Below are 24,045 nucleotides of genomic sequence, written 5' to 3'. Positions count from 1 at the left end.
ATTTGTAATATCTGATGTTGAGAATTTTTTCATATTTTTTTGCCATCTTTGGTGAGGTATTTGTTCAGATATTTTACTCATTTTAAATTGGGTTACTTGCTTTCTTATTGAGTTTTCTTTCTTTCTTTTTTTTTTTTTTTTAAGATTTTATTTATTTGACAGAGAGAGATCACAAGTAGGCAGGGAGGCAGGCAGAGAAAGAGGAGAAAGCAGGTTCCCTGCAGAGGAGACAGCCCGATGTGGGGCTCGATCCCAGGACCTTGGGATCACGACCTGAGCTGAAGGCAGAGGCTTAACCCACTGAGCCACCCAGGCACGCTGCTTTCTTATTGAGTTTTAAGTGTTCTTTGTATATTGTGGACATAAGCACTTTGTTAGGTAACTGCAAAGGTTTTCTCTCAGTCTGTGTATTCTCTTTTCATTCTCTTAATGGTACCTTTTGTAGAATGGAAGTTTTTAATTTTAATGAAATTGAAATTACTAGTTTTTTCTTTCATGGATTGTGTTTTGTTGGATCCAGAAGTCATCTTAAAACCTAATGTAATCTAGATTTTCTCCTATATTATCTTCTAGAAGTTTTTTATTTTTTCATTTTACATTTAAATCTGTGATCCATTTTGAGTTAATTTAAACCCATCTCCACATCCATCTCTCCTCTGGTAACAATCAGTTTGTTCTGTATAGTTAAGAGTCTGTTTCTTTGTTTTCTCTCTTTTTCTCCCCCCATGATTGTTTTGTTTTGTTCATTGAAATCATATTTCTCTAACAGACTTATTTTGCTTAGCATAATAGTCTCTAGCTCCATTCATGTCATTGTAAATGGCAAGATTTCATTCTTTTTCATGGCTGAGAAATATTCCATTGTGTACATTTCTCTCTATCATCTGCCTGTCATCATCAATCATTATCTATTATCTATCATCTGTCTATCTATCATCTCTCTACCATCTATCATCTGTCATCTATCATCATCATCAACTATCTGTTATCTATCATCTATCCATCTGTCTATCTATCATCTAGATCATCTATCTACTGCATCTTTTTTTTTTTTAAGATTTTAATTATTTATTTGTCAGAGAGAGAGCAAGAGCGAGCACAGGCAAGAGTGGCAGGCAGAGTCAGAGGGAGAAGCAGGCTCCCTGTGGAGCAAGGAGCCCGATGTGGGACTCGATCTCAGGATGCTGGGATCATGACCTGAGCCGAAGGCAGCTGCTTAACCAACTGAGCCACCCAGGCGTCCCTCTACTGCATCTTCTTTATCCGTTCATCAGTCAAGGAACATTTGGACTCTTGGTAATCAAGGTGCATGTATCCCTTTGGATTAGTATTTTTGTATTCTTTGGGTAAATACATAGTAGTGCTGTTGTTGGATCATAAGGTAGTTTTATTTTTAACTTTTTGAGGAACCTCCATACTTCTTTACAGAGTGGCTGTACCAGTTTGCATTCCCACCAACAGTGCAAGAGGGTTCCTCTTTCTCTGTATCCTTACTAACACCTGTTGTTTCCCGTGTTGTTAATTTTAGTTGTTCTGACACGTGGGAGGTGATATCTCATTGTAGTTTTGATTTGCATTTCTCTGATGATGAGTGGTGTTGAGCATGTTTTTATGTTTCTTTGGAAAAATTCCCATTCATTTCTTTTTTTTTTTCAATTTATTTATTTTTAGAAAAACAGTATTCATTATTTTTTCACCACACCCAGTGCTCCATGCAATCCGTGCCCTCTATAATACCGACCACCTGGTCATTTCTTTTGCCCATTTGTTAACTGAATTATTTGTCTTTTTGGGTGTTGAATCTTATAAGTTCTTTATATATTTTGGACACTAACCCTTTATCTGATATGTAATTTACAAATATCCTCTCTGATTCCAAAGGTTAGCTTTTAGTTTTGTTATTTCCTTCACTGTGCAGAAGTTTTTATTTTGATGAAGACCCAATAGTTTATTTTTGCTTTTGTTTCCCTTCCCTCAGGACACATATCTAGTTAAGAAGTCGCTATAGCTGATGTCATAGAGGTTACTCCCTGTGTTCTTGTCTAGGATTTTAAAGGTTTCCTGTCTCACACTTAGAATTGGAAGAACAATTATTGTTAAAAATGTCTATATTATCTAAAGCATTCTACACATTTAATGCAATTCCTATCAAAATACCAATAGCATTTTTCAGAGCTAGAAAAAACAATCCTAAATTTGTATGGAACCACAAAAGACCCCAAATAGCCAAAGCTACCTTGAAAAAGAAAAGGAAAGCTGGGAGACTTCATAATTCCTGACTCAAAGTTATATTACAAAGCAGTAGTGATCAAAACACTATGGTACTGGTACAAGAATGGACATATAGATCAATGGAACAGAATAGAAAACTCAGAAATGAACCCACAACTGTGTGGTCAATTAATCTTCAACAAAGCAGAAAAAAATATCCAGTGGAAAAAATACAGTCTTCCCAACAAATGTGTTGGGAAAACTGGCCAGCCACAAGCGGAAGAATGAAACTGGACTACTTTGTTACACTATACATAAAAATAAATGCAAACATTTAGTTTCTTAACTAGATGATGTTTTCATTACAATAGTTTATATCACCATTTTTAAGTCTTTATTGTTTTTGCAATGTTTTATAGTTTTCAGATAAAAGTTCTTGTAAGTTTTTTTTGTAGGAAGCTCATCTTTTTGCATACTAGTGAAAATAAAATTAGAAAAAAATTTTTTCTAAGATGGAAGGCTTATTATAAAGCTACAATAGTTAAGACAGGATAAAAATAGACAAAGAGGTTAACTGAACAGCATTAAAGCCCCAAATCAGACCTATGCATTTAGGTACATGAGATATGATAGAGATGACATCACAGATAAGTTGAGAAAACATGGAATTCTGAATAAGTGGTCCTGTGATAATTGATACTTACATGGAAAAAATAGAATTGGAGCATTACCTCCTGATATTCAAAAATTAACTTCATGTCATTAAACACCTACATATGAAAGGCAAAAGTAGAAGTATTTTCTTGGCTGATTTAAGAGAATATCCTCATTACTATGTGGTAAGAAAATGATTTTTAAAACCAGACATAAATGTACCAATCATAAGGGGTAAGTTTGATAATGTTGACTATGTTAAAATTAAACATTTCTATTTGTCAATATACACTATCAGGAAAATCTGAAATAAATCAGAGTGGAAAAAGAGATTTTGAATACTGAAAATTGTCAAATTATTAGTATACAGAAAATACAAAGAACTACTTTAAATCCAGAAAATTATTTCAGGAAAATTATTTCAAGAAAAGCAGGCAAAAGAAAGAGAAATTTAACCAAGCAAGGAATCCAAGTAGCTAGTAAGACTGAATAATCAAGGAATTGCAAATTAACCACAATGGAACAATGTTTCATACCTATCAGACTCTCAGTCAAAAATTAAAAAGTGTGACAATAGTAAGTGTTAACAACGGTATATACTAACAGGAACTCCTCATATACACAAAGGGAGGGCACAATCACTTTTTAAAAATAAATTATTAATTTTTGAGGGGGTGGGGAGAAGGGGGAGAGAGAGAGTGCTGAGAGGAGACCCTGATGTGGGACTCAGTCTCAGGAGCCTGAGATCATGACCTGAGCCGAAGGCAGACGCTTCACTGACTGAGCCACCCAGGTGCTTGGCACAATCACTTTGAAAAATAGCTTTTCTTTATATAAGTTATGAATGTGCATATCCTTAAACTCCTTTTTCGCAGCTTTGTTGATATATAATTGGCATATGTAAGTTTAAGGTGGTCAAAATTATTTGATCTGTGTATGTTGCAAAGTGCCTACTACAATTAGGGAAGTTTATTCATCTTGTATCTCAAGTAATTACCATTTTGTTATTGGTGGTGTTATGGTGAGGACATTAAAGCTCTACTCTTACAGGAGCTTTCAAGTATACAATCCAGTACTACTAACCATAGTCACCATGTTGTACATTTGATTCCAAGAACTTACTCATATTATAATTGAAAATGTGTACCCTTTGACAAACATCTCCCCATTTCCCCCATGCCACAGCTCTGGGAAACCCTCATTCTACTCTGTTTCTTTTTCAATATTGTTAGATTCCACATGTGACATCACATAGAATTTGTTTTTCTCTTTCTGACTTATTTCGCTTAGTGCTGTGTCATCTGTGTTGTCACAAATAGGAGGATTTCTTTTCTATGAATAATACTCCATTGTATGTATGAATATGTATATGTATATGTGTGTATCAATCATATTTTCATCATTCTTTAGATTGTTTCTATATCTTGGCTATTGTATTGTAAATAATGTTGCAGTGGATGTGGGAGAGTAGCTATCTCCTTGAGACAGTGACTTCATTTTCTTTGGATATACACCCAGAAGTGGGATTGCTGGATCATACAGTAGTCCTATTTTTAATGTTTTGAGGAAACTCCATACTGTTTTCCACAGCGGCAGTGCCACTTTACATTGCCAGCAGTAGTGCACCAGGGTTTCTTTTTCTCTACACCTCACCAACAAATGTTACCTCTTGTCCTTTAGATAATAGCCATTCTAACAGGTATGAGATGGTATCTTATAGTTGTTTTGATTTACATTTCCCTGATAGTTATTGTTGTTGAGCACATTTTCATGTATCTGTTGGTTGTTTGTATGCCTTCTTTGGAAAAATGTCTATTTACGTCCTCTATCTATTTTTAATTGGTTTTTAAAAATATATATTTGGATATTAATTTATCAGATACATGGTTTGCAAGTATTTTCCTCATTCCATAGCATGTCTTTTTATTGTGTTGATGTTATTTGTTGTGCAGAAACTTTTTAGTTTGATGTAGTCCACTTTTTTTTGTTGTTTATTTCATTGTGTTTTCCTTGTGTTCTTCAGCGTCAAAACTTCTATTTTTATATTTTTAAATATTATTTATTTATTTATTTGACAGAGAGAGATCACAAATAGGCAGAGAGGCAGGCAGAGAGAGAGGAGGAAGCAGGCTCCCCGCTGAGCAGAGAGCCCGATGCGGGACTCGATCCCAGGACCCTGAGATCATGACCTGAGCCGAAGGCAGCGGCTTAACCCACTGAGCCACCCAGGCACCCAAAACTTCTATTTTTAAATGATTTCTCTTTGTTTACCTTCTCAATTTCTCTTGCATTATTTCCCTATGTCATGAAATTGTTTATCTGAGTTTTCTTATAAGTCTCTGAGCATCTTCAGAAAAATTATATTGAATTCTTTGTTGGGCAGGTCCTGTATTTTTATTTCTTTGGAGCCAGTTACTGTAGATTTGTTGTATTCCTTTAGTGGAGTCATGTTTCCTTGATTCTCTGTGATCTCTGTATCATTACATAGTTGTCTGCACATTTAAGAAGCAGTTGTCTCTTTTAGGCTTCATAGACTGATTTCGGTAAGGAAAGATCTTCAGCTGCAGGTGGGGGAATGATGGAGTATGTAATGACCTTATGATCTGATGTCAAGTATAGGGGGCATGTGGCAGAACTAGTCTGGAGGTATTGTGAGTTGTTGGCTCAGGCTGTTTCAGTCCACAACATCAACAACTGCATGGTCCTTGGCAAACATTATAGACGTCTACAGAGATGTCAGAGGCTGTTGTGACCTTCAACATTGTTTCCAGATCCAACCACAAGGGATCAGGGCAGACAGTAGTATGGCCAGTGCTGGTGTACGCACTCTTGGCTGAAGGCCAGCAGCAGGTGTGTGTGTGTGTGTGTGTGTGTGTGTGTGTGTGTGGCAGTGGCCAACTGCAAACACATATGTAGTGGTGGGGCCCAGGGAAGACAGCAAGGGCTGAGGACAATTGTGGGCACACAGACAGCGTGGGGAACCTGGCTGTCTGTGTGCGCTGTTGTGGCTTCTAGGTTTTGCTACAGGCACACAGCTGTGGAAGCTGATAATGGGCCAGCGCCGTGCAGGTGTATAGTTGGAGGGGCTAGCTACAAGTGAACACAGTGGTGCCGGACAGTGACAGAAGACAGGGGCCTCCTCTGGGCCTGGAAACAGCTGTGGGGATCTGACTGCTGGAAGCACTCTTCTGTGACAGCCCAGTCTCCCTCTGGGCATGCACATGGCAGTAGAAGCTAGTGATGGGTTGAGATGGAAGCATGCAGGTGTACAACTGGAGGGGTTAGTCCTGAGTGAGCACATGGCAGTGAGTGTTAGCTATGGGGATCTAGGCTGGTGTTTGCACTTGCACAACCAGAGTCTTGGGCTGGCTGCTGGTGTGGTTCTTGGCCTCCAATGGTGGTTTAGTGTGTGGTGTGTGTGTGTGTGTGTGTGTGTGTATGTATGTGTGTGCACACGTGCACATGTGTGGTGGGGATTGTAAGGGACTCAGGCAGCTGGCATCAGCCAATGCAGATACCTGTGGGACAAAACCCAGTGAAATTTGCAGAGAGTTCTCAGTGGCTGTGCTGGCCATTGGTTTCTTCAGTGATGGAAGCTGCTGAGGTCTTCTGTGGAGCAGGTCACAGGAAACCATAGAGACTCAGACTCTGTGGCTGATAATTGGTAGCACCTGTGTTTCTTTCTTGTTTCTAGCTATATTTATAGGTGTCAGCTCTACCTATCTATCTCTACCTATATATATGTGTCATATTTACCTATATGTGCCTGCTTCCCCCCACCATGCCTGCCTCTCTGCCTACTTGTGATCTCTCTGTCAAATAAATAAAGTCATTAAAAATAAATAAATAAATAAATAAATAAATAAAATTGTGACAGGAATAACAGTGGATGTTCTTTGTAATCCTTTACCAAATCCAAGGCATAATTTTAAATCATGACCTATGGTATGTTCAAATTAATCCTAAAATGATATGGTATAATATTTTATTTACTTATTTATTTATAGACTAATTATTTGAGAAAGAGTGTGATCTTAGGGGGGAGAGGCAGAGGGAGAGGGAGAAACAGACTTCCCTCTGAGTGGGGGCCCTGATGCAGGGCCCAGGATCCCAAAATCATGATCTGAGCCAAAGGCAGACACTTAACTAAGCCACCCAGGAGCCTCATATTTTATGCATTTTAAATATTCTCTCTTGCCTATAAAAAGTTCTTAATTTGATTTTTCTAAAGCTGACTTGTAATATACATTTGAATGTTTAAGGAGTATTGGCCCTCCTAAAACAAAGCCTCTGGTTTACTTGGTTTCTTTATATACTTATTTTATTTTTAAAAAGATTTTATTAATTTGAGAGAGGGAAGGAGAGCATGAATGAGGGGAGAGAGAAGAGGGAGAGAGAGAAAATCTCAAGCAGACTCCCCTCTGCCCAGGGAGCTCAACTCAGAGCTTGATCTCACGACCCATGAGATCATGAATACTTGTCTTACTTAGTTCCCTTGATATATGTTGCACATTTGTACTTTTCCTGTCTTTACTTATGATTTTGCCTATTTCTTTCTAATAAAGTTTCCATTCTTTAAGTCCAACTGATTTCTCTCCTCTTCCTTTCTCTTCTCAGCACCTAAACATTTATTATATTTCTCTACACCACTATTTTGACATGTGGAATAGAAAAAAATATAGTTGATATATAGGAAAAAAATATAGTTGATATATAGCATGGAACTTCTTCCATGTTATTTAACATTACTTCTGTCCATTTCATGTTTGGTTTATCTAGCAGCAAACTTAGTGAAGTTTGTCTTCTTTTAAATACTTTCTGTGTGATAAGATTGAAGAGTCTTGTGTTATTACCCTGAGAGTTTATTGATTACTATGGATTCTCATTATGTTGGTTTCTTTTCCTTTTTTTTAAATAAAGATTTTATTTATTTATTTGCTGAGAGAGAGAGTGAGAGTACAAGCAAGGGGAGTGACAGGCAGAGGGAGAAGCAGTCTCCCCCTGAGAAAGGAGTCCAGTTTGGGACTCTGAGATCATGACCTGAGCTGAACGCAGACTCTTAATGGACAGAGCCACCCAGACATCCCTAAATTGATGTCCTTTTAAGTAGCATTTTAGTTAACCTTTTGGGTTATCTGATTCAGGTGGAAAACTTAATGGGATTGTTAGCATCTTCCCATAGACTTGATTGACTTAGAGGCCGCAACTTTTCTCTGACCTCAGTCTAGTTTTGTCACTTATTAGATGTATAGTTTTGATCAAATTATAGAATCTCTCTGAGACTCTATTTATTTGAAAATGGTGATAATATCTTCTTTTTGAGTTATTTTGAGGATTAAGAGAATTGTAAAGTAGCATAGTGACATAATGGGAATTTAGTAAAATGGTAACTATTCTAAGCATTTGTTCCTTGAGTACCGTCTTCTTGTTATGTTCATCTAGTTCTCACACATACAGCAGTGAGTTATATCAGCGTAGAGGTATAACTTTAGCCATTTGTAATACCTTTAAATTTATCCATTTTTTCCATGATAGAAACTACATTTTCACTGATGAATCGATTGAATGTCATGTTGAAAATATTTGAAAAACAGTCAAATATGTTGGAGAGGTAAGCTTTTAAAATAACTCCTTTTCCTAATTATGAAAATGAGTAGACATTCATTTTAGAAAAATTAGAAGCATAAATAAGAAATAAGAGCACTGTTAAAAAATTTAGTGTTCTTATGTCAATTGTTATGATATGTGTAATTTTAAAATTATAATCAGGCAGAATATGAAATTTTATAGCCACAATGGAAAACAGTATTTAAGTTTCTCAAAAAATTAAAAATGTTATTACCATATGATCCACTAATTTCATTTCTGGTTAGAAACCCTGCAAAACTGAAATCAAGGTCTCAAAGATACTTATATACCCATGTTCATTGTAACCCTATTTATAGTAGCAAAGTGTGAAAGCAAACCAAGTGTCTGAAAACAGATAAATAGATAAAGAAAATATGATATATACAGATAAAGAAAATATAATATATACATAAAATGGAATATTATTTAGTCTCAAAAAGGAAGGAAATTCTGTCATATGGTACGACATGAAGGAACCTTGAGGCTTTTATGCTAGGTAAAATAAGCCAGTCACAAGAAGACAAAGTTATTTTGTTATAAGATTTCACTTATATAAGTACCTAGAATAGTCACTGTGGATGACTTTCAGGTGACCAAGGTTAAATTAGTTACAAAACTTGTATGTTGAAAAAACATGTCTTATAGAATAAAGTCACAAACTTTTATCTGGACACTTACAATTCATTTATATTTGTTAATTGAAGCTTATTTTACCCTTGCTCCTGGATTAAAAACTAGAGTAAACCATGACGTTTTTGATCACTCTCAGATAATAATTCAATTTAACTTAGAAGCACTGTCCTAATTGGGAAATTAAAATTCCCTGTCAAATGTTACAGTTAATATTTTAATTTTTATTCTAAGTTAAGACTTCTCTTTTTTTTCCTCCCACCCAGTTTACCAGCTGGAACCTCCTGGGAGTTATGATTGGTTTTTCTCTTTCATTACCTCCTTTCTAACTAACTAGTTGTAGTTTCTGTTCTCCATGTGTTTGGGAAGAGAGGGAATAAGGGTAAGTTATACAGAAAAAGTTTTCCTTGACTCTCACTGGCTTCCTTCTCCATAACTACAGAAGACACCAAATTTTCCAAGTATTCTACTTAAAATGCCTCTCCCTAGGCTTGAGATCAGGGCAAGCATATCCTCCTCTCCCTTAAGGGTATATATGGCTCAAGCATACATATATATATATATATGGCTCAAGCAAGCATATCCTCCTCTCCCTTAAGGGTATATATGGCTCAAGGCACCCAGTAGCTCTCTGCAGAGAAATACTGTAAGTCTTCTTTCCTGATCCTTTTATATTGTCTATATCAGTGAAAGGTTTCAGTGCTCTTTTTTGGTTGCGTTCTTTTTTTTAAGTGCCTCACCCATTGCTTTGGCATGTGATACTGGGAACTTAGAGCCTGCATTGATGCCTCCTTATACAATTTGTTACAATTACATCCTTGAAAATTGTTAAAATAAAGATAGGGTGTGGCAAAAGTCTTAGTATAGTTTTAAGCTTTAATAACTTCAGAAGTAGGAGGGAGGGAAGATGGCCAAAAATTAGGGCACCAATGTTTTATCTGGTACCTTGAATTAGCTAGGTAGCTATCAAATCATTCTGAACACATGTGAATTCAACATGAGATGTAAGAAAAGAATTGCTGTGATTCCACAAATAGAAAAGTGATTACTTTTTGGGAGGTAGGAGGTGTGGAGATGTGAATCTGAGGGGATATATGGGAAGATAAATCATGGGGAGAGGGAACCTCTGTCAATAGGCTACCAGAAACTGATATAGCAGTGAAGCACAAAATTGGAATTTTTAGAAGTCTGCTGAGGAATAACTCTGCCTGAAAGGTGGTAAGGTGGTAGAGCTGGGTGGGATCCTGGGTAGTACAGAGTGGTCTCTGGATCCCCAGCATCACAGAAAGAAAGGGGGAGCTTAAATGTGGCAGAGTTCCCTAGCATTGGAGCAGGGAAGCTGGCTAATGAGCTGCTCAGTGACTTCTCAACTAGGAGTTGCCATAAACTGCAAACCACAGCACAGTCAGTGACTGCTGTCAGAGCAGGGGCCCAACGAGTGACAACCACTGTGAAATCCAGCTCCTGCCCCTGAGAGAACCAGTGGGAGTGCATGCACGATGGGGCAAATGCTCCTTGAGCAGGTTCCAGTGAACAGCAGAGTGGAAGTGAGACACCTCACCCTCCTCTGGGAGGACTGGTGTGGGTGTGCACCACAGGAGTCTGGGGACTTTGGCCTACAGGAAAGGGATTGACTGCCTTTCCCTGAGAGTACACTGAAGAGTGGGGGCCAGGATCTTTTGCTCCAGGACTGGAGATTGAGGTGTTGCCATTTTTTACTTTTTTCCCATTCTCTAAAATGGTAGAAAAAGCCTTCAGGGAACAAAACCCACATAGAACAACCCAAAGCAGCTTATACTGAGCCTGGCCCCCTGGCAAGGGGCGGTTCAGCTCTACTCAGGCAAAGACACCTGAGAATCAGTAAATCAGGCCCCTTCCACAGAAGACCAGAAGGATCCTCAGACAAATACCAAGTTTATAGATCACTCAGAACTGAAAAATTCCTGACTAAGGGCAATAGTATATAGAATTGTAGGCTTTTTTACATGAGTCTTTAGTCTTTCAGTTTAAAATTTTTCTTTTCTTTTCCTTTTCAACTAGTTTCTTATTTTATCAACTTTTTGTTTTTAATTTTTTTTTTAATTTTCATTTTTACATTTACATTTTATAGATATATCCTTCATTTTTGGCTTCTGTTCACTGTATCCAATTTTATTTTTGTACATATAAAAATTTTACTTTCTTTACAATTTTGGTATTTAGTGTCCTCTAACAAATGGATCAAAATACACCCAGGATCAAGTGGATCACCCTGTTTTGTCCACCTGTGAGATTATAGCCCCCCCACTTTTTTTTTTCTTTTTTTGGTTTCTAACCTCTTGGATTTGTCTAGTGTGAACTTCTCTTGGGTCATTCTTGATATTTTTGATTTTGTTCTCTCATTCATCTATTCTACTCTTGGCAAAATGGCTAAAATGAGGAATTTACTACAAAAGAAAGAACCAGAGGTAATACTCTGCTACAGATCTAACTGATATGGGTGTAAGTAAAATGTTGGGGCTGAAATTCAGGTTAATGATTATAAAGTTACTAGCTGTGCTTGAAAAAAGCATAGAAGACATTAGAGAATCTCTTCGTGCAGAAATAAAATCTAACCAGGCTAAAATTAAAATGGTTTAACTGATATGCAGTCCAAAATGGACACTCTAACAGCTAGCGTAAATGAGGTAGAAGAGAGAGTCTTTCAATAGTTACTCTGAATGTAAATAGGATAAATGCTTCAATCACAAGACACAGGGTGTAAGATTTGATAAAAAAAGCAAGACCTATCCATATATTGTCTATAATGGACTCTTTTTAGACCTAAAGACACCTCCAGTTTGAAAGTGGGGGGGGAGGGTTGAAAAATCATTTATCAGGCTAATGGACATCAAAAGAAAGCTGGGTGGCAATCCTTATATCAGACAAATTAGATTATAAACCAAAGACTGTAATAAAGGGTGACACTATGAAACTATGATATAGTGTCATAATTAAAGGCTCTATCCTACAAAAATCTAATAATTATAAATATTTATGCTCTTTAACTTGGGAGCAGCCAATTATATAAATCAATAATAAAATTAAACACATTGATAATACAATAATACTAGAGGACTTCACTGCTCACAGCAATGGACAAATCATCTAAGCAGAAGATCAACAAGGAAACAAGAGCTTTGAATGACATCCTGGACCAGATGGACTTCACAGATATATACAGAGCATTCCATCCTAAAGCAACAGAATACACATTCTTCTTGAGTGCACATGGAGCATTCTCCGTATAGATCACATACTGGATCACAAATCAGGTCTCAGCTGGTACCAAAAGATTGAGATTTTTCCCTGCATATTTTCAGATCACAGTGCTTTGAAACTTGAACTCAATCACAAGAGGAAATTTGGAAGGAATGCAAACATTTGGAGGCTAAAGAGCATCCTACTAATGAATGAATGGGTCAACCAGGAAATTAAAGAAGGATTAAAATTCATGGAAAGAAATGAAAATGAAAACACAACTGTTTAAAACTGTTGGGATACAGCCAAAGTAGTCCTAAGAGGGAAGTAATACATAGCAATACAAGCCTTTCTCAAAAAATTGGAAAACACTTAAGTACATAAGCTAAACTTAAAGGAGCTGGAGAAAGAACAGCAAATAAAGCCTAAATCAAGCAGAGAGAAATAATAAAAATTAGAACAGAAGTCAGTGAAATAGAAACCAAAAGAACTGTTCCAAGAAATAGATATGGAGGGAAAACTTATAAGCTCATTTTATGAGGCTAGCATTACCTTAACCCCCAAACCAAAAATGCCACCAAAAAGGAGAAATATAGACCAATATCCCTGATGAACATTGCTGTAAAAATTCTCACCAAAATACTAGCCAATAGGATCCAGCTGTACATTAAAAGGATTATTCAGCACGACGAGGTGGGATTTATTCCTGGACTACAAGGGTGTTCAAAATTTACACATCAACCAACACAATATATCACATTAATAGAAGAAAGGACAAGAACCATGTGATCCTCTAAATGGATGCAGAAAAAGCATTAGACAAAATATAGCATCTTTTCTTGAATTCTCTACAGTGTATGGATAGAGAGAACATACCTGAGCATCATATAAACTATCTATGAAAACCCCAAAGCAAATATCATCCTCTATAGGGAAGAACTGAGAGCTTTTTCCTTGAAGTCAGGAACTTGACAGGGACTCACACTCTCACCTCTTTTGTTCAACATAGTAATAGAAGTCCTAGCTTCAGCATTCAGAAAAAAACAAAAACAAAAAAACCCATTCAAATTGGCAAAGAAGTTAAACTCTCACTCTGCAGATGACATGGTTCTTTATGTGGAAAATCCAAAAGACTTCACTCCAAAATTGCTAGAACTCATACAGCAATTCAGTAACATGGCAGGATATAAAATCAATACAGAGAGATCAGTTGCATTTCTATACATCAACAATGAGACATAAGAAAAAGAAGGAATCTACCCCACTTAAAATTGTACCAATAACCACAAGATAGGAATAAATCTAACCAAAGAGGTAAACAATCTGTACTCTAAAAACTACAGAACACTTATGAAAGAAATTGAGGAAGGCACAAAGAGATGGAAAAACATCCATGCTCATGGATTGGAAGAACAAATTTTGTTAAAATGTCTGCACTACATAGAGCAATCTACACATTCAATGCAATCCCTATCAAAATCGGCATTTTTCACAGAGCTGGAAAAGCAATCCTAAAATTTGTATGGAACCAAACCAAAACAAAACCCAAAACCCCAAATAGCTAGAGGAATATTGAAAAGGAAAACCAAAGTTGTGGCATCACAATTTAATTATTTAAATTAATAATTTAATTTATTAAGACTTTGGGCGCCTGGGTGGCTCAGTGGGTTAAGCCTCTGCCTTTGGCTCAGGTCATGATCCTGGGGTCCTGGGATTGAGCCCCACATCGGTCTCTCTGCTCAGCAGGGAGCCTGCTTCCCTTCCTCTCTCTCTGACTGCCTCTCTGCCTACTTGTGATCTCTCTCTCTCTGTCAAATAAATAAATAAAAATCTTAAAAAAAAAAAAAGACTTCAAGCTATGGGGCACCTGGGTGGCTCAGTCTTTAAGCGTCATGATCCCAGGGTTCTGGGGTCTAGTGCCGCATTGGGCTCCCTGCTCCACGGAAAGCCTGCTTCTCCCTCTCCCACTCCCCCTTTTTGTGTTCCCTTTCTCACTCAGTCTTTCTCTGTCAAATAAATAAATAAAATCTTAAAAAAAAGACTCCACCCCCAAACTACTAGAACTCATACAGCAATTCAGCAACGTGGCAGGATACAAAGTCAATGTGCAGAAATCAGTGGCTTTCTTATACACTAATAATGAAAATACAGAAAGGGAAATTAGAGAATCGATTCCATTTACTATAGCACCAAGAACCATAAGATACCTGGGAATAAACCTAACTAAAGAGGTAAAGGATCTGTACTTGAGGAACTACAGAACACTCATGAAAGAAATTGAAGAAGACACAAATAGATGGAAGACCATTCCATGCTCTTGGATCGGAAGAATAAACATTGTTAAAATGTCTATACTGCCTAGAGCAATCTATACTTTTAATGCCATTCTGATCAAAATTCCACCGGCATTCTTCTAAGAGCTGGAGCAAATAATCCTAAAATTTGTATGGAATCAGAAGAGACCCCAAATCGCTAAGGAAATGTTGAAAAACAAAAATAAAGCTGGCGGCATCACCTTACCTGATTTCAAGCTTTATTACAAAGCTGTGATCACCAAGACAGCATGGTACTGGCATAAAAACAGACACACAGACCAGTGGAACAGAGTAGAGAGCCCAGATATGGACCCTCAACTCTATGGTCAATTAATCTTCGACAAAACAGGAAAAAATATACAGTGGAAAAAAGACAGTCTCTTCAATAAATGGTGCTGGGAAAACTGGACAGCTATATGTAGAAGAATGAAACTCGACCATTCTCTTACACCGTACACAAAGATCAACTCAAAATGGATAAAAGACCTCAACGTGAGACAGGAATCCATCAGAATCTTAGAGGAGAACATAGGCAGAAATCTCTTTGATATCAGCCACAGCAACTTCTTTCAAGATACGTCTCCAAAGGCAAAGGAAACAAAAGCGAAAATAAACTTCTGGGACTTCATCAAAATCAAAAGCTTCTGCACAGCAAAGGAAACAGTCAAAAAAACAAAGAGGCAACCCACGGAATGGGAGAAGATATTTGCAAATGACAGTACAGACAAAAGGTTGATATCCAGGATCTATAATGAACTCCTCAAACTCAACCCACACGAAACAGACAAACACATCAAAAAATGGGCAGAAGATATGAACAGACACTTCTCCAATCAAGACATACAAATGGCTATCAGACACATGAAAAAATGCTCATCATCATTAGCCCTCAGGGAGATTCAAATTAAAACCACATTGAGATATCACCTTACACCAGTTAGAATGGCCAAAATTAACAAAACAGGAAACAACATGTGTTGGAGAGGATGTGGAGAAAGGGGAACCCTCTTACACTGTTGGTGGGAATGCAAGTTGGTGCAGCCTCTTTGGAGAATAGTGTGGAGATTCCTCAAGAAATTAAAAATAGAGCTTCCCTATGACCCTGCAATTGCACTCCTGGGTATTTACCCCAAAGATACAGATGTCGTGAAAAGAAGGGCCATCTGTACCTCAATGTTTATAGCAGTAATGGCCATAGTCGCCAAACTATGGAAAGAACCAAGATGCCCTTCAACGGATGAATGGATAAGGAAGATGTGGTCCATATACACTATGGAGTATTATGCCTCCATCAGAAAGGATGAATCCCCAACTTTTGTAGCAACATGGACGGGACTGGAAGAGATTATGCTGAGTGAAATAAGTCAAGCAGAGAGAGTCAATTATCATATGGTTTCACTTATTTGTGGAGCATAACCAATAGCATGGAGGACAAGGGGCGTTAGAGAGGAGTAGGGAATTTGGGTAAATTGGAAGGGGAGGTGAACCATGAGAGAATCTGGACTCTAAAAAACAATCTGAGGGGTTTGAAGTGGCGGGGGGGGGTGGGAGGTTGGGGTACCAGGTGGTGGGTATTATAGAGGGCAACGGCTTGCATGGAGCACTGGGTGTGGTGAAAAAATAATGAATACTGTTTTTCTGAAAATAAATAAATTGAAAAAAAAAAGACTTCAAGCTGTATTCAAAGCTGTGATCATCAAATCATTATGATACTGGCACAAAAACACACATATATCAGTGGAATGGAATAGAGAAGCAAGAAATGGACTCTCAACTCTATGGTCAACTAATCTTTGACAAAGCAGGAAAGAATGTCCAGTGGAAAAGGATAGTCTCTTTAATAAATGGTCTTGGAAAGATAGACGGCCACATGTAGAAGAAAGAAACTGGATCATTTTCTTATACCATACACAAAGATAAAGTGGATGAAAGACCTAAACGTGAGAAAGGAATCCGTAAAATCCTAGAGGAGAACACAGGCAGCAACCTCTTCGACCTTGGCTGCAGCAACTTATTGCAAGACATGTCTCCAAAGGCAAGGGAAACTAAAGCAAAATTGGAGTGTTGGAACTTAATCAAGATAAAAACTTCTGCATAGCAAAGGAAACAGTCAGCAAAACTAAAGGTTAACCTACAGAATGGGAGAAGATATTAACAAATGACATATCAGATAAAGAGCTAGTGTCCAAGATCTATAAAGAACCTATCAAACTCAACACTCATAAAACAAATAATCCAGTCAAGAAATTGGCAGAAGACATGAACAGACGTCTTCAAAGATGACATCCAAATGGCCAACAGACACATGAAAAAATGCTGCATATCACTTGGCATCAGGGAAATACAAATCAAAACCACAATGAGATACCACCTCATGCCAGTCAGAATGGCTAAAATTAACAAGACAGGAAACAACAAATATTGGTGAGGATGCAGAGAAAGGGGAACTCTCTCACGCCATTGGTGTGAATGCAAACTGGTACAGCTACTCTGGAAAACAGTATGGAGGTTCCTCAAGAAGTTAAAAATAGAGGTACCCGATGACCCAGAAATTGCACTATTAGTTATTTACCCCAAATATACAAATGCGTTGATCCAAAGGGGTACCTGTACCCCAGTGTTTATAGCAGAAATGTCCATAATAACCAAAATGTGGAAAGAGCCAAGATGTCCATTGACAGATAAATGGATAAAGTAGATGTGGTTTATATATACAATGGAATATTACTCAGCCATCAGAAAAGATGCATACCTACCATTTACATCAGCATGGATGGAACTGGAAGGTATAATGTTGAGAAAAATAAGTCAATCAGAGAAAGACAATATGGTTTCACTCATACGTGGAATGTAAGAAACAGTGCAGAGGATTGTAAGGGAAGAGAGGGAGTACTGAATGGGAAATCATCAGAGAGATAGAAAAATCTTGAGAGTCTCTTAAGTATGCAACCAATGAATTATTAGACACTACATCTAAAACTAATGATGTACTATATGTTGCCTACTTGAATTTAAATAAATAACTTCAGAACTGTAATGATGAAACTGTTCAAAAAGTTCAAAATTTGATTAGCTACTTAATTTGATTAGCTATTTAAAATTTTACATAATAAAAACTTTTTTCAGTTAAATTTTTTGTTTAGGTCATAATTTTCCATGTTCAGTTAGAGGGACTGCAACAAAATTTATTGTTTGAAATGCACAGAACTAAATATGTTAAGGAAATGGAAAGAAACTAAAAGTTTAATTTTTTGTAAGTCTGTAGCATTTATACTTCGGAAGGCACCAAAGCTTAAAACTATACTAAAATGTTTAGAACATCTTCTCTTTATTGAACTTCTACCTTGTGACTGAGTGCGTGGGACAAAATCCCAACTCAAATTTTTCTGACAAAAGACAGATTTTATTATAAGTATCTGGGTATCTCACTAAACCTAACAACAGCAGTATGGCTCAATCTCAGGAACAATTATAAACCAGAATTTGAACACTCTCAAGATACTGTTTTCTTCTCTGTACTTGAGCTTCATTTTCTTCTGTTGCAGATCTCTTCTTTCTTTCTATTCTCTTTTTTATTTATTTACTTATTTATTTTTGCCAAAGGTGGAAAGCCATGACTGCTGACTTTCCCAAGGCTTAATCTTTCAGTTTTAGTCACTTTGAAAGATAATATTTGAATTTCCCATACCTAAAAGTCCTAGGTGAGAAAATCATTCATGCAACTAGAGAGATAAGTGATAATTGCCTATTTCTGGACTGAACAATCGACTGTAGTTAAAGACATAGAGTCAAATGTACTTTTTCAGAAATTGTATTAATTCAGAGGGATACGGAAGGGTGGTTTCCAGAAGAAGGAGGGGGGTCTATTTCTGAGGTGCTCAGTGGTGAGCATATATAGCAGGATGAAAGCCATATTAACACAGGATAACATATAGAAAAAGGGATTATATTTCATTATCATGTGTGAATTATACATACCATGATAGGGCTATTGTGCTGTTTTTTTGGAAGTTAATAGACCTATTTTTCTGGGTCTATTCAGTGTATTGTCTAGCTGTTGGTCTGTGGGTATTGGGAAATGGACAAGCAAGCATAGACCCAGGGGACTTTGAAAATTTCTTTCTCCAATTATGGGACAGATTGGGATTCTAATTAAATTGGATTATAGAATGGTTTGTGAAGGCAAAATACTTCTATTAGTGAACAGAGTGCTGAGAGCTAATGTCCAGTCTTGGGGATGTCAACATTGCCCACCAACAGGATCATGTGTGGTCCTGTTGGTTTCTTTTTTTTTCTTTTTTTTTTTTAAGATTTTATTTATTTATTTGACAGACAGAGATCACAAGTAGGCAGAGAGGCAGGCAGAGAGAGAGAGAGAGGAGGAAGCAGGCTCCCCGCTGAGCAGAAAGCCCGATGCGGGACTCGATCCCAGGACCCTGAGATCATGACCTGAGCCGAAGGCAGCGGCTTAACCCACTGAGCCACCCAGGCGCCCCCTGTTGGTTTCTTAATAAGCCTATTAAGAAATCCATCATGATGTTTTTTTCTAAGAAGGCATAGGAGTCAAAAGTTAGGATAGTAGACTGTCTTGCCTTTAAAGCTGTCTTCAGTCTAGGTACATGTATCACAGGTAGTTATAGTTATGTTGAAGGCGGAAGAGTCATAACTTCCATGTGGCAAATTCAAAGTCTAAAATTTTAGTGGCTGGGTAGGACACTGACAAGGTAAAAGTATCCAATTGGCCAAAACATAATGGAGGTTTCTTATAGATTCAAAAAAACTAAATTTAATGTTGATTTTAAACCTAAGTGTAGGAACACAAAATTGTACAAGTAGGGAAGGCATTTGACTATCAAAATTTAAAACTTCTTGTTCAAAGATGAATCAAAGTTAAAAGATAAGCAGTGAATTGTAAGAAAATCTTTGTGCTAAAGAAATGGAAAAATGTTCCATGCTCCTGGATTAGAAGAATAAATATTGTGAAAATGTCTATGCTACCTAAAGCAATCTACACATTTAATGCAATTCCTATCAAAATGCCATCCATTTTTTTCAAAGAAATTGAAAAAATAATCCTAAAATTTATATGGAACCAGAAAAGACCTTGAATAGCCAAAGGGATATTGAAAAACAAAGCCAAAGTGGGTGGCATCACAATTCCGGACTTCAAGCTCTATTACAATGCTGTCATCATGAAGACAGCATGGTACTGGCACAAAAACAGACACATAGATCAATGGAACAGAATAGAGAGCCTAGAAATAGACCCTCAACTCTATGGTCAACTAATCTTTGACAAAGCAGGAAAGAATGTCTAATGGAAAAAAGACAGTCTCTTCAATAAATGGTGTTGGGAAAATTGGACAGCCACATGCAGAAAAATGAAATCGGACCATTTCCTTACACCACACACAAAAATAGACTCAAAATGGATTAAGGACCTCAATGTGAGACAGGAATCCATCAAAATCCTTGAAGAGAACACAGGCAGCAATGTCTTTGACCTCATCCACAGCAACATCTTCCTAGGAACATCGCCAAAGGCAAGGGAAGCGAGGGCAAAAATGAACTATTGGGATTTTATCAAGATCAAAAGCTTTTGCACAACAAAGGAAAAAGTTAACAAAACCAAAAGACAACTGACAGAATGGGAGAAGATATTTGCAAACAACATATCAGATAAAAAGCTAGCATCCAAAATCTATAAAGAACTTAGCAAACTCAATACCCAAAGAACAAATAATCCAATCAAGAAATGGGCAGAGGACATGAACAGACATTTCTGCAAAGAAGACATCCAGATGGCCAACAAATCAAAACCACAATGAGATATCACTTCACACCAGTCAGAATGGCTAAAATTAACAAGTCAGGAAATGACAGATGCTGGAGAGGATGCGGAGAAAGGGGAACCATCCTACACTGTTGGTGGGAATGCAAGCTGGTGCAACCACTCTGGAAAACAGCATGGAGGTTCCTCAAAATGTTGAAAATAGAACTACCCTATGACTCAGCAATTGCACTAATGGGTATTTACCCTAAAGATACAAACGTAGTGATCCTAAGGGGCACGTGCACCTGAATGTTTATAGCAGCAATGTCTACAATAGACAAATTATGCAAAGAACCTAGATGTCCATCAACAGGTGAATGGATAAAGAAGATGTGGTATATATACACAATGGAATACTATGCAGCCATCAAAAGAAATGAAATCTTGCCATTTGTGACAATGTGGATGGAACTAGGGGTATCATGCTTAGCAAAATAAGTCAAGCGGAGAAAGACAACTATCATATGATCTCCCTGATGTGAGGAAGTGGTGATGCAACATGGGGGGTTAAGGGGGTAGAAGAAGAATAAATGAAACAAGATGGGATTGGGAGGGAGACAAACCATAAGTGACTCTTTTTTAAAAAATTTTATTTATTTATCCGACAGACAGAGATTACAAGTAGGCAGAGAGGCAGTCAGATAGAGGAGGAAGCAGGCTCCCCGCTAAGCAGAGAGCCTGATGCGGGGCTCGATCCCAGGACCCTGGGATCACGACCTGAGCCAAAGGCAGAGGCTTTAACCCACTGAGCCACCCAGGCACCCCACCATAAATGACTCTTAATCTCACAAAACAAACTGAGGGTTGCTGGGGGGAGGGAGGTTGGTAGAAGGGGGGTGAGGTAATGGACATTGGGGAGGGTATGTGCTTTGGTGAGTGCTGTGAAGTGTGTAAACCTGGCAATTCACAGACCTATACCCCTGGGGATAAAAATATATTTTATGTTTATAAAAATAAATAATAAAAAAAGAAAATCTTTGTGCTTATGCAGTAGAATGGAATGATGATAGTAATAGATAATTCCTGAAAAAATAAACAAACTTCAAAAAATAGGAAGAGACAAAAAAAAGTGAGTAATAAATGTTTTAGGAGCTTCTCAGTCTGACTTGTGATCAGGGAAATAGAAAGCAAAACATTAGTGATTTTTTTTTTTTTTGCCATAGGTTTAACAAAAAGTAAAAATTTTCTAATATCAAATCCTGATAATGGGATGCCTCTGTGGCTCAGTTGGTTAAGCAGCTGCCTTCAGCTCAGGTCATGCGGAGATTGAGTCCCACATCGGGCTCCTTGCTCAGCAGGGAGCCTGCTTCTCCCTCTGCCTGCCACTCTATCTGCCTGTGCTCACCCTCTCTGTCAAATAAATAAATAAAATATTAAAAAAAAATCCTGATGGAGCTAATCCTGACAGAGCTGAAGGACAATGAATACTTTTGAAATGCCAGTGCAAAAGGAATTGCCCATTTTTAAGGACAGTTTAGCACAATTTGTTTAACAATAGCAACAAAAAGGTACACTTAGGTAGCATACATAAGTATGCTTTTTCCTACCTTAGAAAAAGGAATATATTCAAGGAGGCATATGTAAAAAGGAATTTATCACATAACTCTGATCATAGCAAAAAAAGAATTCCAATTTTTATTAGGAGCATGGCTCATTAATCTATAGTAAAAGGATTATATGGGAATACTATAAACAACTGTATGACAACAAATTAGATAACTTAGATGATATGGACAGATTTCTAGAAAGACACAAACTGAATTGATACAAGAAGAACTAGAAAATCTGGATGGAAATTTAACAAGTAAAAAGACTTGATTAGTACCTAAGTTAGCTTCCACCAAGAAATGCTCAGACTAGAGGACTTTACTATATTCTATAAAATATTTAAAGAGGAATTAATATCATACCTTCACAAGTTTTCCAAAATGTAGAAGAGGAGTTAACACTTCTCAGTTCATTCCATGAGGCTAGTATTACTCTAATATCAAAATCAGACAATAATATCACGAGAAAATAAAATTATAGACTAATATGTTATGAATACAAATGCCAAAATCCAGCAAAAAGCAGCAAAATATTACCAAATTGAATCTAGCAATATACAAACTAGGTTATACACAAGCAAGCGAAATTATCCAAGGAATGCAAGGTTGGTTTAAAATGCAAATATCAATTAATGTAATACACAGTACTGATTGAATGAAGGACCAAAAAAAAAAAAAAAATCACATGATCAGCTTACTAGACAAAGTAAAAGCACTTGACAAAATCCTAACATTTTATGATAAAAATACTTAATACTTCTCAACCTAGGAACAGAAGGGAGCTTCCTTAATCTGATAAAAGCTATCTATGAAAACTCATAGTTAACACTATGCTTAATGGTGAAAGACTTAATACATTCTAAGATCAGGAAGAAAACAGGACATTCTTACCACATCTATTCACCATTGTAGTACAGGTTCTAGCCAGGGCAACTAGAGAAGAAAAGGAATGAAAGGTGTTCATATTGGAAAGTTAGAAGTAAAACAAGACCTCTTTTTGTAGTTGTAATGATCTTGTGTATAGAAAATCTTAAGGGATCCACTAAAATCTATATGAAGAAATAAGTGAATTCACATTTTGCAGCATACAAGATTTATAAATAAAAATCAATTTTGTTTCTATGCACTAACTGTCACAGGTTAAATTGTGTCCCGCAAAGAGTTATGTTGAAGCTCTAACTCCTAGTATCTCATAATGAAGTTATTTTCAAATAGGGTCATTATAGATAAAATTAATTAAGAGGAGGTCGTAGTGGGATAGGATTGGCCCTTATTCCAAAATGACTGGTATCCTTGTAATAACTGGAGAAGACAGTACCCAAAGAGGAAAGAGATTATGGAGGCAGAGGTTGGATTTATGCTACTACAATCCAAAGAGTACCAGGGATTACTAGAAACTAGAAGAGGAAAACAGGGATTCTTCTTTAGAACTTTCAGAGGGAGCATGATCCTAACAACTTAATTTTAGATTTATGGTCTCTAGAACTGTAAGAGCATAAATTTTTGTTGCTTTAAGTTACCCAGATTGTGATACTTTGTAACAGCAGTCTTAGGAAACTAATATATGGTGATCAACATTCCACAAATGAAAGAAAACAACTCCATTTAAAATAGCATTGCAGACAACAAGAAAGAATTTAACAAAAGAAGTGTAAGACTTCTTTTGCAATGGAAACTGCAAAACATTTAAAGAACTTAAAGAAGACCTAATTAAATGGATAGACATTCCATTTTCATGGGCTGTTAGATCTAATAATCTTAAAATGGCAGTGCTCTGCAAATTGATCTACAGATTCAATGCAATCTATATCAAAATCTCCGCTTTCTTTTTGGTGAACTGACAAGCTGATCCTAAAATTCATGTAGAAATGCAAGGAATCCAGGGAAAACTATGGTTCTTAGTTTATAACCTTAATAAAGTGAATATTAGTTCTAAAACCAAAAAAAAAAAAAAAAAGAAATGCAAGGAATCCAGAATAGCCAAAGAAATCTTAAGAACAAAGTTGGA

General features: G+C 37.0%; 1 protein-coding gene across 1 annotated transcript in view; it reads left to right on the top strand.

Annotated features, from left to right (window-relative positions):
* Positions 1 to 24,045, top strand: part of CCDC7 (coiled-coil domain containing 7) — a 443,154-nt gene that overhangs the window by 58,538 nt on the left and 360,571 nt on the right. The window contains exon 9 of the mRNA XM_044226418.1: positions 8,401 to 8,476. Within this exon, the coding sequence (XP_044082353.1) occupies positions 8,401 to 8,476 (76 nt within the window). The remainder of the gene's footprint in view (positions 1 to 8,400; positions 8,477 to 24,045) is intronic.

The sequence above is a fragment of the Neovison vison genome, chromosome 12, assembly GCF_020171115.1.
Source record: "Neovison vison isolate M4711 chromosome 12, ASM_NN_V1, whole genome shotgun sequence".
Lineage (NCBI taxonomy): Eukaryota > Metazoa > Chordata > Mammalia > Carnivora > Mustelidae > Neogale > Neogale vison.
Note: the sequence above shows the minus strand (reverse complement) of the source record. Positions and strands in the feature narration are given on the sequence as shown.